This window comes from Saccostrea cucullata, unplaced genomic scaffold, assembly GCF_032062105.1.
Source record: "Saccostrea cucullata isolate Sc308-1 unplaced genomic scaffold, CSIRO_AGI_Scuc_v1 ctg249, whole genome shotgun sequence".
NCBI lineage: Eukaryota > Metazoa > Mollusca > Bivalvia > Ostreida > Ostreidae > Saccostrea > Saccostrea cuccullata.
In genome coordinates this window covers 624145-639010 of record NW_026936117.1, presented here as the reverse complement: position 1 = coordinate 639010, position 14866 = coordinate 624145, and the positions used below count along the sequence as shown (strand labels likewise).

Genomic DNA, 14866 nt, shown 5'->3' with positions numbered 1-14866 from the left:
ATATAAGGTTTAATATTCGTTGTTTTCATCCGTGTATTCTGCAAAACTATCATTAAAACTTAAATTGAAACAATTGTATTAATATTTTTTTTAAGTAAAAATATATCAATTTCACGGAACTGTTTTAACACTATACATATATAACGTGCATTAGGTATGATTTTAATACTCAACGTATAATAAGTTCAATAAGTGCTCAATTCAAACAGGTAAACGATGAGACCGGATTTTGTTTATTTGTTGACCTGTTCTTATTTTTATTTTTTCATTCAACAGTAAATTTTTCTGAAGGTCGAAGACAAAAAACTGTCCATATGGGTTTTTCAAATATGACGTCATCAAATCGTACGATGACATCTGACTCGGTTGTGTCCTCGATGGATATACAGCCATTTGTATCGTCCACGAATACCCCGATTAGTTTTCTCAGGATCGACATTTTGTTTACTGAACCGACAGGTAAATGACGGACGGGGTGACCGTGATCCCAGCATTCAACGCAGACCTGATGACATTTCTCACAAAAAGACATACACGTAGACACTCCAGCCAAACTCGTGGATATTGACTCTCAGAGACAGGCTAAAATACAAAGTCCCTGGATGAGGTTAATAAGTTTGACATACATCTTGACGACATAATTCTGTCCGGGTGATACTGGGACAGTCTGATGTGGACCTAAGTAAGTATGTCCCCTGAAAATGAAAGATGCTATCACGTTTTCTGTGATGTAATGTGTAATGTATACTATGATAATAATTAAGCCCTATGCTTTTGCTTTGTTTGGTGTTTGGCATGGTTTCATCATCAATCCTCATGCTCTCCATCTAGTTAAGATAGAATAAAGTTTCCAAAATCAAGTTATCAAGTTATCACATGAATTTTATTGAACGACTTGACCAACAAGCCTTGGCTAAATCTAGTAATGTCTAGCGCCATGATGTCAAACAAATTATCAATAAGTCAAATTTTAACTTTTCATATTAATTGTTGGGCCGTTATGTACATACAGATGCTAGATGTAAGCGCTAGTTGGATGCAAAATGCAATCTTTATTAACATATTAATCAGTCGAAACAAAAAACACGTCCAAGCCTAAAATTCACTTTTTGGACAGCAACATTTCGCTGTGAAATAAGTTTCTATCTTTCAATTTAAAACAGACACGCCCGTGGTGATGTATTCTTTTATGAAATACTTTGTCAGACCAAGCAGAAAAATAAACAACAGTCTCAGTTTTATTTTTTATCAGTCAAATATTGCTGTAATATCGTAGAATAAGCGAATAAAGCACTTTATTTCTTAATGATAGTGGGATCCATTTCTTTTGTAAAGCAAATTGAAATATTCGTTATTTCTGTAATTCATATCTTTCAGGCAAAAACAACTAATTTTGCAGAACATCAGTCTATGAACAGGGACATTGTGCTCCTTATCCAAACACAATCTGTGAAACTCCATGGTGGTCATCTGAAATCAAAGGAATGAAAAAAAATCGTAAATACAATACAAGTACTTGATTATCACACGACACCCTCCAAAAGTATTACAAAATTCTATGTGATTTAAATCTGCACTTTGAGGTTGAGTTTGAAATACAACTTACTTGTTAGGTGGATAGTTATATCTTTTCCTGATTTGTCGAGGCTGAAATTTTCCTGGTGGATAAGATGTCCATTTCTTTTTATGTTCAGCAGATAATCTCCCAAAAATGCATGTGTGTTGACAGTACTTCCAGGGTTAACATTGTGAACGAAGTAGGTCTTCCAGATTTTATGGAAAAGATCGAGGTATTTCTGTCCTGCTGCGTTCGGCTGAAATAATTTTTTGATTTATTTTAATTCGATATAAAAACATCAAGTTCTTTATTATCAAGCTCTGAACCTAATCTTTAACAATATGAAAATTATGTTTTTGTGGGTTAGTCATAACAAAGTACTGTGATGTTGTCTCCGGTAAATAGTGCATCCTGTTGGTGCCATATGTGTCTATCCCAGAATCCCCAGAGTAAGACGCCCTCTACCGCCGGATGACTGAAGAACAAAGTCAGGAGATTTTCTAGGTTTCTGGCCTTCCTGTTGTTATCTGTGTCAGTCAAGGTCAGCTCGGTGATCCACAGCTTCAGACCGGACTCAGCAAGCTTATCCAGTCTGTACTTAAGTCAGATATGTAGTATTATTTACAGAAGTATTGTGAGTTTGGTTATCAGTCACGTATATCAGTTTACTACCGATCCTTAAAAAATACTTATTGCGATTTTTTTTATCGCCTTCTTTTTTAAATTGCTATTCTTTGATAAATGAATAACCATACGGATTTAATATTATAAAATGTTTACTTTGAGGATATCAATGTCAATGTTGTGTGAAAAGAAATGTCCTTGGAGTCCAAGACCATAAACCGGTATCCCCTCCTTCTTAAGATGTAATGCTTGATTTCGTAGTGCCTAGAGAAACAGCAATTACGTATTCAATAATATCTTTTATTTGATTCCCCTAAACAGATTAATGAAGCTAAACAACAATAATTTAATTAGTGTGTTTCTAATAAACTTTGTAGTTTTTAATGCCTATGTTTTCATGGTTTTCTCCTTCATGTTCCTTTTTTTGTGGTTGTTTAGTGAGAGAGGAGATATGAATATACTAGTATATTTTTCAAAAAGTAATTTGATAAAGAACTAACCCTACTAACACCTTTGAACATACCGTCGTTTCGAATGGCTGGTTGATGACTTCGTAGTCGTTAAGGAACAGCTTCACGTGCGGCTCCTGTTGGTGGATCCACTGAAACATCTTCTCTGTTATATCTGGGTCACGTGTGTGACGTTCAAACCAGTCTCCATGGAGATTCTCGTTGTTGACATCCCAGTGTTCTAACCTATAAGCAAACTACATTTTGTATCCATTTTTTCTTAAAGAAATTTCCTCTACAATTAAATTGGAATATTTCCTAATTTTTTTTTTTTAGATGTATTCAAATGTTCTTAAACAATCCACCAAAAGTCGTTTCAAACAGGTTGAATCAAAATATATAAACTTTATAGAGGATGTGTTTACTCTAATTCACTACTATGATATCAATCCTGATAATTACCATCTACCATTATGAATAATATCTAATGACAGGTTTCTTTACGTGTAAACATTCAAAGAAAAAATATTTTTTTTAAAAACAAACACATTAACATAAAAAAGAATTTTTCATTTCATTGACTGAGAATTACAGCAAAAATGAAATAAAATGCTGAGAAAATCATCCCAGCTTACTTCCCCTTTGTCCTTGAGATCACTTGGGTCACGTGACCTTTCATAGTAGATACAAGTTCAGCTTGGGATTTTCCTTTCAGCCATTGAGGAATAAATTGTTCCACGTCCCAAAACATGTTGTGTCCTCGAACTTTAATTCTGTAACAATCAATGTCATAATTTACACGAAACAAATTATTATAGTTACTCACTTACCAGCTTGAGATGAGGTAATTCAGAGGTGATATACTTGCCCATGGGATTTCAATGCAGAAATAGCATTCAACGGCCTGTCCAAATTAACATGATTCTGGAAAAAATGAACTCATATCATCATCATCATCATGAAGATTATAACTGTCGATCAGACAGTGAAATTTTGATATTTATAACTGAACTGAATTTACTTCTGTCCACTCCATTTGCCTCCACTTCAAGGCATTTTCAAGGACTGCCCATTCAAAGTTATTATACACGAAATCCTGGTATCCTTTTTGAGATGGGTCGGTCATGGAGTCAGCAACAACAGCAGTTCCAAAGGCGAAATCTCGGTTCTTTTGGACCAACTGTACAAAGGAAAGGAAATTTTATTCTTTATTCTCACACAATTAGTGCAATAGTACTTAGAGAATTTTTTTTTGATTTTAATCAATATACTAGAGAAAGTCGAAAAAAAAAACACGTGATACTTTGCGTTATTCATTTCAGATATCTTCAATGCATATTTTTATACGTAATCTTTATAAGTCTATGAGAAGTGAATCCAATGGGTTCTAACTATCAAAGCTATCTTTTCTGCCTGCCCTTTCCTAAACATTTGTAGAAATTCCTTTGTCTTCTGCGACCCCTCCCCTTTCTTAGGGGTCATGATTTGAAAAATAATTATTATCAATATAAACTACTCCAGGATGCTTCCATGAAAGATATGGAGATAACGAATAGTATTCAAGATCAAACATCCATAAAACATTACAAAATAGGAGCAGAGCATACACAGACCTCCAAAACATTAGAGGTGGTAAAAGGTACCATGGACGAGTGAGCATCTCCTGCCGACCGGTCACACCCACCGTGTGTTCCTTTTCATAAATAATGGACTAACAATTATTAAGAAAAACTTCAATTAGCATTTGACTCAATGACAAATTGTCTTTGCTGACAAGGTCAATGTATCGCCCATAGAGGTTACGAAATGATGACTTTAAACGAGACTGCTGATATTCTTGTTTCATCAACTTGTTTTTCAATAATATACCTAGTTTTAGTAGTAGAGCATGCTCTTGCGTATCGAATCAACTGAGAGATATAAACTCGTTAGCAGGTGATGAAGGTATATTGCAAGACTAGTCGTAGTTTTTCACAAAGTTTTTCAGTATAGCTTAAAAATCTTTTGCCTATTTTGATCAAGGCCAAACCCCTGGGTCATGTTTTAAAAACTGGAATCTACACTAGTTGAGAATGTCCCATATAAAGACGTGTCATTCTTTGTTGATCTTGAGGAAAAAAACTTTTAAAGATTTTCTTCTTTATATTTCTCTATTAAACTTTCATTGCAGCCTTGTCCTTTACCAGGGAACCATCATCTGAACAAACTTGAATCTGCTAAGGTGAGTTAAGAAAATGGTCAATCGCGTTTCGCTCAAATAACAGTTTACATCAGAATATATTATGTTTAATATCATTAAAACATTATCCTCCTCTTTTCACATGAAGAATATGGAAAAAATCTAACAGTATTCAATATTAGAGTCCATAAAACAATACAAATTAGGAGCAGAGCAAATATGGACCTCTAAAACATCAGAGATGGGATCAGGTGCCATGGAGGAGTGAGCATCCCCTGCCGACCGGTCACAACCGCTGTGTGCTCCTTGTCATGATCAGGAAATAACTGAAAATCCGTCGTCAATTCGATGTTTAAATAATGGACTAACAATTAGTATGAAAATGTCAGTCAGCATTTGACTCAATGATAAATTGTATTTGCTGACAAGGTCAGCAAAACAAGTTCTTCACTTCTAAATTTACCTCAGTGGAGATCCCATGTGCATTCACTCCATGTGGCAATCTAAAGAAACGTATGTACATATTTTAATTGATTGAGCTTTGGTTATCTACTTTTATATCATCAAAAACACATGAAAAATGCACAAAGCAAAGGGCGGATAAAAGCTGTTATGTTTTACACCATTTATCAAAACATAGGGTCCACATCGGGTGTGAACGGTCATTAATGGGGATGATAACTTCACCTAGAAACTTGAATGATACCACCTCTGGAATTTAGGTTTATGTTTATACCCTTTTCACATAAAAGTATTGTATATAGTTTTTGATCGATAATTGTTCGTTATCCTCATATATATTTCATTTTTTTCAGTGATATTTATAATCATTGATAAATCTATATCAAGTTTCTTCAGTTAAGTAATAAAATGAAAAACCTATAAATTATTGTGCATAAAATATTTCCCTCTATACATGTATTACCTTTTCAAGATCCATATGCGAATCAAATCGACTGCAATAACATTAGGTGACAAGTATTCGAAGGTGCTTTTTTATCTTGCGTATGAATAATGTAAAAGGTAATGATTAATAATAGTGGTCGATCTCAAAAAAAATTATAAACAAAACAATTAATGGTAGAGGGGCATAAAGCACGGACCCCTTGATGTTCCGAAGGTGGGATCAGGTGCCCATTAGGACTGAGTACACCCTGTTGATAATTCACATCTGCCGTGAGCCCTGTATTTTGATCATGTAGACGGAACTTTCCGTGGTCGATGCAGTATAAAAACAAACGCCTAACAATTGGTATAAAAAGTCATCCAAAATACAACGTAATGTGCGTTAAATTTGCTAAGAAGGTCATTATTACAACCATATAATGTACGAAATGTTAATTTAAATGATGCTGCAGAAATCCCTGTAACATCAATTTGTCTGTGAGTAGGCTGCCTCTCTTTATAAAATAATCCTACTCATAGCAAGCTCTTGAGTAGCAAAAAATTTGAGACATAATCATCAAGATCAGGTAATAGTGGAATATTACTACATTAAATAAGGAAAATTAAGATGAAAAAGGTGATGTCAACTTCTTTGTCATTCAATTTAGTTGTTATTTATCATTTATCGTCCATAGTCAATAAACAATCTATTGTAATTTTGCGCCTCTTATATCAAGTTCATTTAGTAAGTTACAATATCTCAAAATGAAGAGCTATCTGCAGGCGACCTATGAATCTACTTGAACACACAAATTATCATCGGTTTTGTTGTTTGCTAGTTCAAAGCTTACATATAGGGCACTAAATTTCTGATTTGAAAAAGAAACGTGTATTTTACAAAAAGAGAACAGTGAGCATGGTGTAATAAAAAAAAATTCAAAAGCGTATCATTATCGTTCAAAGGGAAATGACGATTGTCATCACTGAGGAAAAGTTTTCATCTTCCTACGATACTGTCAACAGTCATTTCCTCAATGACGACAATAAAAAAATAATGAACAGTTACACCAGTTACTGTTTCTTAGAAAAATCATACTACTAAAATGGATACTTTGATATAATTCTTTAAAGGTAGATATTTTTATACTTTTATCATTTTTCTCTCCAATAATAAATGGGAGAAAACTTTCCATCCCGACGCACTTATCAGACAAAAGTACTAATCAGACCTCTTATTTACAGTGGATCATGATGCATCGTTGATGACCTGGCATGATATAGCAAAGCACATGTTTGACTTACTTAAATGAGACAGGGGCCTTCCGGATACTATTGATTCTGTTTTGGGCATCTGTCATCCAGTGGGAATTATGGGGTAGCTCCTGAGCACTGGCGAAGTCTACCAGGTAATTGACAGATATGTCTGGTATCTCTATGTATATACCAGCATCTGTGGCTCCTGAATAAAATGTGAAATACTACAGTAGTTAGACATTCGTAAAAAGGCCTATTGAATAGTAAAATCAATGAGAATGTATGTTATTTCAAGATAAACAAACCATTCTGGGCATGGAAATCGCCACTTATTTCCGTCCATCCAAATTTTAACTGCTGCATGGGAATTTTTGCTAGCCCGAAGTACTTAGGGTTACCTTAAGGATATGTTAGCTAATATGAGTTTTCATGATAGAAAATTTACGCAAATTACCAATAGCAAGTGTACCAAAGAGAGGTATGATTTACCGTCCTTTACCAAGTAAAATATTGTTTTCATTACACTTATATTAAGGCATAGTGACTTTTCATTTTGTAAGATCTGGTTGCTGAATACCGTTAACAGTAAGAGCCACGTTCAGTTTGACTTCGGCGTAAGCATGTCCAGCAGGAAGGTTAAGGAGCTTGAAGTACATCTTAACCACATAATTCTTCCCAGGAGTGACATGAAATGTCTGCCGGACTGCCGACCACGTATGATGTCTGCAACATCAGAAAGATTTTTATAGAAACCAGTAGCTCAAGCAATTAGCTAATGTCGAATCTGGTCAAGAAACAAATACTAGTATAAAACATATTTGGCTATGTCTTTACTTTGTGATTCATAAATTCAATGGCAATGTAAATAGCAATGCTGCAACCAGATAAACAGGAAAAAGGGATGGATGACATTTTACTCGCCTATGAGAGACCATGACACTGCGAGTTCCATGATACTTATCATCAGTACGGGAATTCAAGGTACAGTCAATGGCCACCCAATTACCGGAAAAGGAAGTGCTCTCAAAATCAGCATTGTGGAACAATTCAGTAGCTGCGAAAGTCCCATGAAATGTAAGACAAAAACAAATTGTGATCAAATAATTCAACAACATAGTGAAAAAAAACTGATACGCAGCAAATGGCCAGAGAGAACTTGATAGAACAGTTGGGTCAGTTCAGCAATAGATAAGCCTCCAGTCAGAACATTTCTATAAATAGAGAGAAATCTATTCATAGTGATTTTACATGTACAAAGGACATACAGTGGCTGCAACGTAAATGTTGACAAACCAATCGTGTAGAATCGTGCGTGATCGTTCGTGTATCGTGCGAGATCGTGCATGTATCAGACTCATTCGTTTTGCAGTTCTAATCGTGTGTGATCGTGCACTAAGAAACGTGTAAATATCTTTTTGTACGTTTTTATCGGAACGTTTTTTTTTTTTTTTTTTTTTGTCTAATATGAATTTAGTTTGTATGTTTTTTTTTAACCTCCAAATAAAATAAATGTGGCGCGATTTACATAATTAGAAGCTAATTATCGCTTGTAAATAAGCAATACAGTAAGTCATACAATATGTTGTCCTAATATAATCAAATAGCGTGACTTTTTGTGATAAACCGTACTTAGATGTTTAACGATTTTTCCTTTTATGTTCATTATGTTTGCTAGTTAATAATTGTGGCCAAGATATTTTTTTAAATTAATACATCAAGAATGGATATTTTTACAAATAAATAAATAAACAATTCACAATACTTACATTAATATTAAGTCGGCAAATATACATTTACACGACTTGATTGTCGGAGTTTCGTTTATCAGTGTTGATACACGGAGCCTACTTTCAATTATTTTAAATTTGTAATTTTGGGAAAAAAATAATTCGTAAAATAACTGTTGAATTTTAGAGATTAATAAAAGGAAACATGGATATACATGTGACTTATAATTAAATTCATTTTAATACCATTTTTTTTTCAATCTTATCCCTCTTACTACAAAATCAGTCTTCTTAAGTCGGAGATTTAAGTAAATAATTCCTTTTAATCTAAAATAAGCATCATTATCAGTTTTTCACTTTAAACCTCCTGAATATGGACATTTCCTCTTAAGTAAAAATAAAGGAACCAACATATTTATAGCTATATCATGTGTTGTATTTTTCTGTACTTAGTAATAGTTTATGGCTAAAAACAAACTTCATATACTTGGTAACCTTTTTAACCTTGCAGTTGTGTTATAGGATAAAGTCTTTGACAATGTTTGTTGCTGGAAATTAATAAATGTTTTTTAGTTCCCTTGTTTCTTATCACTTTCTCTGCAGTTGTTGTATAAAAATCGTTGTATGCCAGTTTTATAAAATCTTATACATGAAGCTCAATAAACATATAAATGATTCATTGTGCATGGTATTGTATGAACCCTAATAATTTTGAATATTTAACACTTCATAGATACATGTTTAGTATGTGGTATAAAAAAAAAAACTAGTACTTTTCAAGATATTTTTGGTTGCAGTCGGCAAAATGCATTTTTTTTTATTAATTTACCTGTTACCTGTTATTTCCCTCTCATGTCTTATAGCACATAGGGCATCCATGCACAGAACGTTTCCATTCTTTCCTATTGGCTGCTTCTTTTTGGCTCCATTCCATGACCGCCATCCAACATCTACCCTTTCCATGTTCTGCAATACAGTATCATGTTGTTTTTGGTTGTTGATGCATCTTGTTCCTTCTGGTGCCCCTGTTGAATCGATGTTACCGTCAATGTTTGGATTTTGATTCAGTCCATGTCCAGTAAACATCCATCTTTTCCTTCTTACTTTCTTGCTCTTATCCTTATTCTGTATAACAGGTCTTCACTTCTTATTCGATTATCCTTTCTCATCCTCATACTGAAAAAATAATATATTTTCGTGGTGTCAAACTTTCGTGGTTTGAGAAAAATATATTGGTTCGCGGGGATTTGATATCGTGGATGGAGAATTGTTGAGTAATTATATATTTTAAAAAGTTAACATTTCGGGGTGGACTTGAAATTGTGGGTCTCTTCACACCTCAAAACCAACGAAAATTAAACCCCCACGAAATTTTGTGATTTTACAGTATTCTTTCTTTATAATTTCTAAGGTTTTTTCAACTTGTTGTCTAATTCGTTTTTTCCATGATAAAGTTCCATTTCAAAAGGATTGCAGAAAATTCAAATTATGCACAAAATCTATAAACAAGTAACGAATGTGAAGAAGGCATAAAATGCGAATCTCTGGAAAGTCCAGATGTGGGATCAGGCCTAGGATGAGTAGGCAGTCCCTGTTGACCGGTAACACACGATGTGAGCCTTACATATTGATCTGGAAGTCGGAACATTCCGTGGTCAATTTCAGTCTAAAAACAAAGGCCTAGCTCTCTGGTTTTAATATTAATCTAAATCTGATGCACTGGCATCTGTTTTACTTTCCGTATGATTCCTCAATGTTTTTGATTGATTGCATATTGTTTAACGTTCCTCTCGAGAATGATGATGAAAGACACAGTCTGCAACGTTTATTGCTACAGAAAAAAATACATGTTCATTTATATGACCGGTAGGATTCAATATCAAAGAAGGCATAAAAAACTTTATTGCATTTGCTTTCTAGAAAAGTAAAATATGCCAAGTACTTCTTGTACTTCAGATAAATGACAGACACTGTGCAAAGATTATCACTAGAATCCATTCAATGATTGTTGCTTTTTTATATCAAACTTCCCTCTGGATTTGGGGAATTCGTTGCAATGCATTGAGTATTTCATTTTGCCAGGGTCTTTGGAAAAACTGTGATTTCATTTTCAGGAGTCTATTTCGTTTATTTACATTCAGAAAAGTACTTATTAAATATTTGTATATTATACCTATACCTGGGTGCTTCTTTTAATGATCAAACTCATCAGTGATTTAGTTGTACATAACGCAGAAAAACCTGTTGGTATTGCGTATACATTTAAGTAGGAGTTACGCGCCCATCTGATTGTCCGTTTTCGTCTTATAACGCAGATCGTGGTCACGTTATCACTATCCAATTAACTTGGATTTTCATTTCAATATCTAGTTTTAAATGATCATTTCCGCAGTAAAAACATTTTAAAATTTAAAAACTGTTATCTTAATTGATGAAGAATCACATATTTAATTTCAAGTAATTGAGAAACACATGACAATTTAAGTCCTTCAGACAAAATAAAACAGAATAAAGTACCAGATAATTATATTCGTGGATGGTAAATGTTGAGCATCAAAATAAGCTTTTAATATTCATTGTTTTCTATCACATATACTGCAGAAAATAAGTTAAATCTTAAAGTATATCAATTGTGTTAAGTATTTAATTTAAAAGTCATCTTATATAAACTTGACAATATTGTATTAACACTCGACATATATATCAAGTGCATTAGGTATTATATTAAAACCCAATAAATATCCAGTGCATCAAATGCTCAACTCAAACAGGTAAAAGATGAGATGGTATTTTGTTTATTTGTTGACCAGTTCTTATTTTTAACTCAACAGTAAATTTTTCTGAAGGGTGTACACAAAAAGCTGGCCAAAGAGGTTTTTCAAATATGACGTCATCAAATCGTACGATGAGATCTGACTCTGTTGTGTCCACGATGGATATACAGCCATTTGTATCGTCCACGAATACCCCGATTACTTTTCTCTGGGACGACATCTTGTTTACTAGGCCGACAGGTAAATGGCTGACGAGGTGGCCGTGATCCCAGCATTCAACGCAGACCTGGTGACATTTCTCACAAAACAAAACAGAGAAGCTCCAGCCAAACTTGTGGTGTCGAGTTGGTGACGTAAAATCAGACATTTCCATATTCGTAATAATGACGTCACATATGACATCACTGGAACTAAGATCTTCCCAAATGTCATAATTTATTTCGACTTCAAAATATGCTGCACAAGGAGAAAAGAACCAGATAGAGCCTGCAATTCCATTGTACACGCTGCCCTTGTTGACGAGGGTCGTCTGATACAGTGATACCGGTGTAGAGGTGTTAGAAATTATCAGCTTATTTCGAGAAATATAGCAGTTCTTGTGCAAAGTAGACTCATCAAGATGAAAAGGGGGACCTGTAAGTAAAAGAAAAGTCAATGCACAAGTTAGCAATTTCTTGTGGGAAAGATTTATTGATGAGTGATAGCTACTACAGTAATACAGGTGTAGGTCATTCGATGGCGCACTCCTCCGGATGTGTGTGAACTGATAGGTTTCCTTGGGGAAGATAAAGGCTTCATGTCGTCTGCAATTATAAAAAGGTGTAAACGATTATCACGAGAACACTGGAATATCGAATTTAAACTGAAAAATTGTCTGTTGATTGGTAATTATCTGGTGATGTAATTCAAGAGGATCATGTGATAAGAATAATCCCATGCACCAAATGTTAATAATTCGTAAAACATCAAATATAAAAAACATATATTCTAGATATTTACCCTGTTAAAGACTACTTTTTTTAAAAAAAAAAATCACATTCTCTCACTGAAAAATATATATTATATATTCTACTAGTATTTACCCTTTAAAGGATTACTTTTTATTTTTATCGGCCATACAGGCCCTCTTTTCTGTTTCCACATCTTTTCAGTTTTATTAAGTAGCATACAAGTAAACATGGGGGAATAATAAATAAAGGACATTGATAAAAATTTTGCGGAAATTTTTCAAGAAGACTCATAAGTAACTTCTTGATATCACATATGGCCAAAAAAAAGTGTGTTAAAATATATAATAAAATCGACAATAATGAGGAGAGAATGTCGTAATTGACTAAACATTTTAATAGATACAAACCTTGTGACAGGACTAAATCAGGAATGGGACATTTCATAAGATCAATGTTTTCAACGTCATCTGAAAAAAGAGGTTGTCAACCAGTAAGAAACAAATTAAATTGTTTCAATTGTACTGTATTTTTCCATATTTTTAAGTGTCAGCATTATCGACAAACTGAATATTTATCTTACCAGGTAACTGAAATAAATTTAAACTTTGAGACTTCTTATTACCTTTAGTACCTGTGAAACAAGAATGACCATTAACAGTCTACCTACCATCAGGTGACAGTGGTCTATCTATAATATCCAGCTGCTGGCTATGGGTGTAAAACGGCCGCCCAAGTATAAAGACATCCACACTGTAGATACCAGTCACATCCACACGGAACTGTGTCGTCAGGAGTCCCCCATCCTCTCTCTCACACGGGGACAAGGACCGTGTTATTTTTCCGGTGTGATCTACCAAACAGACCTGGACATCCATTTCTTCTTCCTCAATTCCTACTTGATGTTGATCAAACAACTCAATTCTAATTTCAAAGGTTTCATCAACGTGTGCAAGAGATGGAATAAAGATTTTGGTATATGGTGCATAGGCATTTGAAAATACTATGTTACCAAAGTTATTGATTCTTTCCTTCAGTTCTTCAAGCTTGTTCTGGGAAGAAAAACGAATAGTGGAGCTAATACAAGGAAGACATCTATTTTCTTCATCTGTAAGCTTCAAGAATTGTTCTCTAATGATTTGTTCAAGGTTAATGAATTCTGGTTTATTTCCACTCTCCAGAATATTTTTAAGGTAACTCCTGCCATCCTCTATGACGTTTTTTAGCATCTGGAATTCCTTCTCTTGTTCCATTAGGAGTGCTCTTTTAGTCTTTTGTTTTGATTTGATGAAATTTTTCACTTCAGACTTTCTTCTTTCAAGCTGTTTCATCAGGAGATTAAAATTAAAGTCGGCATCCTCGAGAGCTTCCTCGCCCAGTCGATCCACGTTGCTTATCTCTTCCTTTATCAACGACATCGTCTCATCCACACCATCACTTTGATGCTGCAAAACTGCCTCTATGGTTTTGATATTCTTTAATCTAGTCTCAAACACACTTTCAATTGTTTTGACTCTGTGGCTGTCTTCAATGTGGGAAATCACACATAATGAGCACAAACACTGTTCGCAACCTTTATTGCTACAAAAAAATTTTAGTTGCTCATTTGAATGCCCAGGAGCTTTACATTTTGAAGAGGCCATAACATAATGTTGTTGCAAATTCGCATATTCTTCAAGTGAAACAATGCCATGATCGCGGTATTTCTTGTACTTCTGATGAATTTGCAAGCACTCGGGGCAGAGGTTATCGAGACAATCCATGCAACGATGTGTTGCCTTTGGTTCTTGATCACAGAAGTCGCAGTAGACTTCTGTCTGGGCTTGGGGATGCTCTGCAATGTATTTCATCTTCACGGGGTCTTTTGGATATATAGTGACGTCATTATCTGGAGTCTCATGAGCTGATTTACATTCCGGGCAATTCAAAACCTCATCAAAGACGAGTTCGCACAGACAGTACAGGCATACGTCATGTAGGCATGGTAACAGACGTGGCTGATGATCTTCGTCATTATACACGTGGTTACATCGGCGACAGGTAAATGGAAAAACCCGCGAATCCAGATTCTTTATCGCGCTCGTGTCTGACATATCTAAAATGGATAAGGGAGGAAATTAAAATAATTTACATAACCAATTAGCTTAGTATGAATGCCAAAATACTTTTTTAATGTCCTACAGTGATGTAGGTTAATACTCACTTTTAGTGTGTTACAACAAGTAATATACATAAGAGTTTCCACTCTGAAAACATACTGGAAAAGACAAACTTATGCTTTACCATTGACAACGTTTAAGATTGTGCTTTGTTGATTAATATGCAAGACAAAGGATCTTATCGTGTTGTTTAAGTCAATATAATCCAATTATCTTTGGCATCGCATTTCTTACATCTATTATTCATGGGTGTAGCTTAAAGTAATTCTGAATGAATGATACAAGGTATTTAAATATACGAGAAAAATAG

The 14866-nt window shown here is 34.4% G+C and overlaps 1 protein-coding gene across 1 annotated transcript; it reads right to left on the bottom strand.

Moving 5' to 3' along the window:
* Positions 1-1182: 1182 nt before the first annotated feature.
* LOC134244819 (uncharacterized) lies at positions 1183-14857 on the bottom strand. The gene is made up of 19 exons (XM_062727074.1): positions 14601-14857; positions 13068-14492; positions 12808-12867; positions 12170-12253; positions 11484-12083; positions 10488-10492; positions 7871-8076; positions 7527-7672; positions 7255-7347; positions 6998-7154; positions 5274-5313; positions 3653-3811; positions 3500-3555; positions 3267-3404; positions 2706-2877; positions 2339-2446; positions 1940-2155; positions 1607-1814; positions 1183-1470 (listed from the first exon to the last, which is right to left on the bottom strand). The coding sequence occupies exons 2-19, from the start codon at positions 14488-14490 to the stop codon at positions 1433-1435; spliced, it is 3909 nt and encodes a 1302-aa protein (XP_062583058.1). The 5' UTR covers positions 14491-14492; positions 14601-14857; the 3' UTR covers positions 1183-1432.
* Positions 14858-14866: the final 9 nt, after the last annotated feature.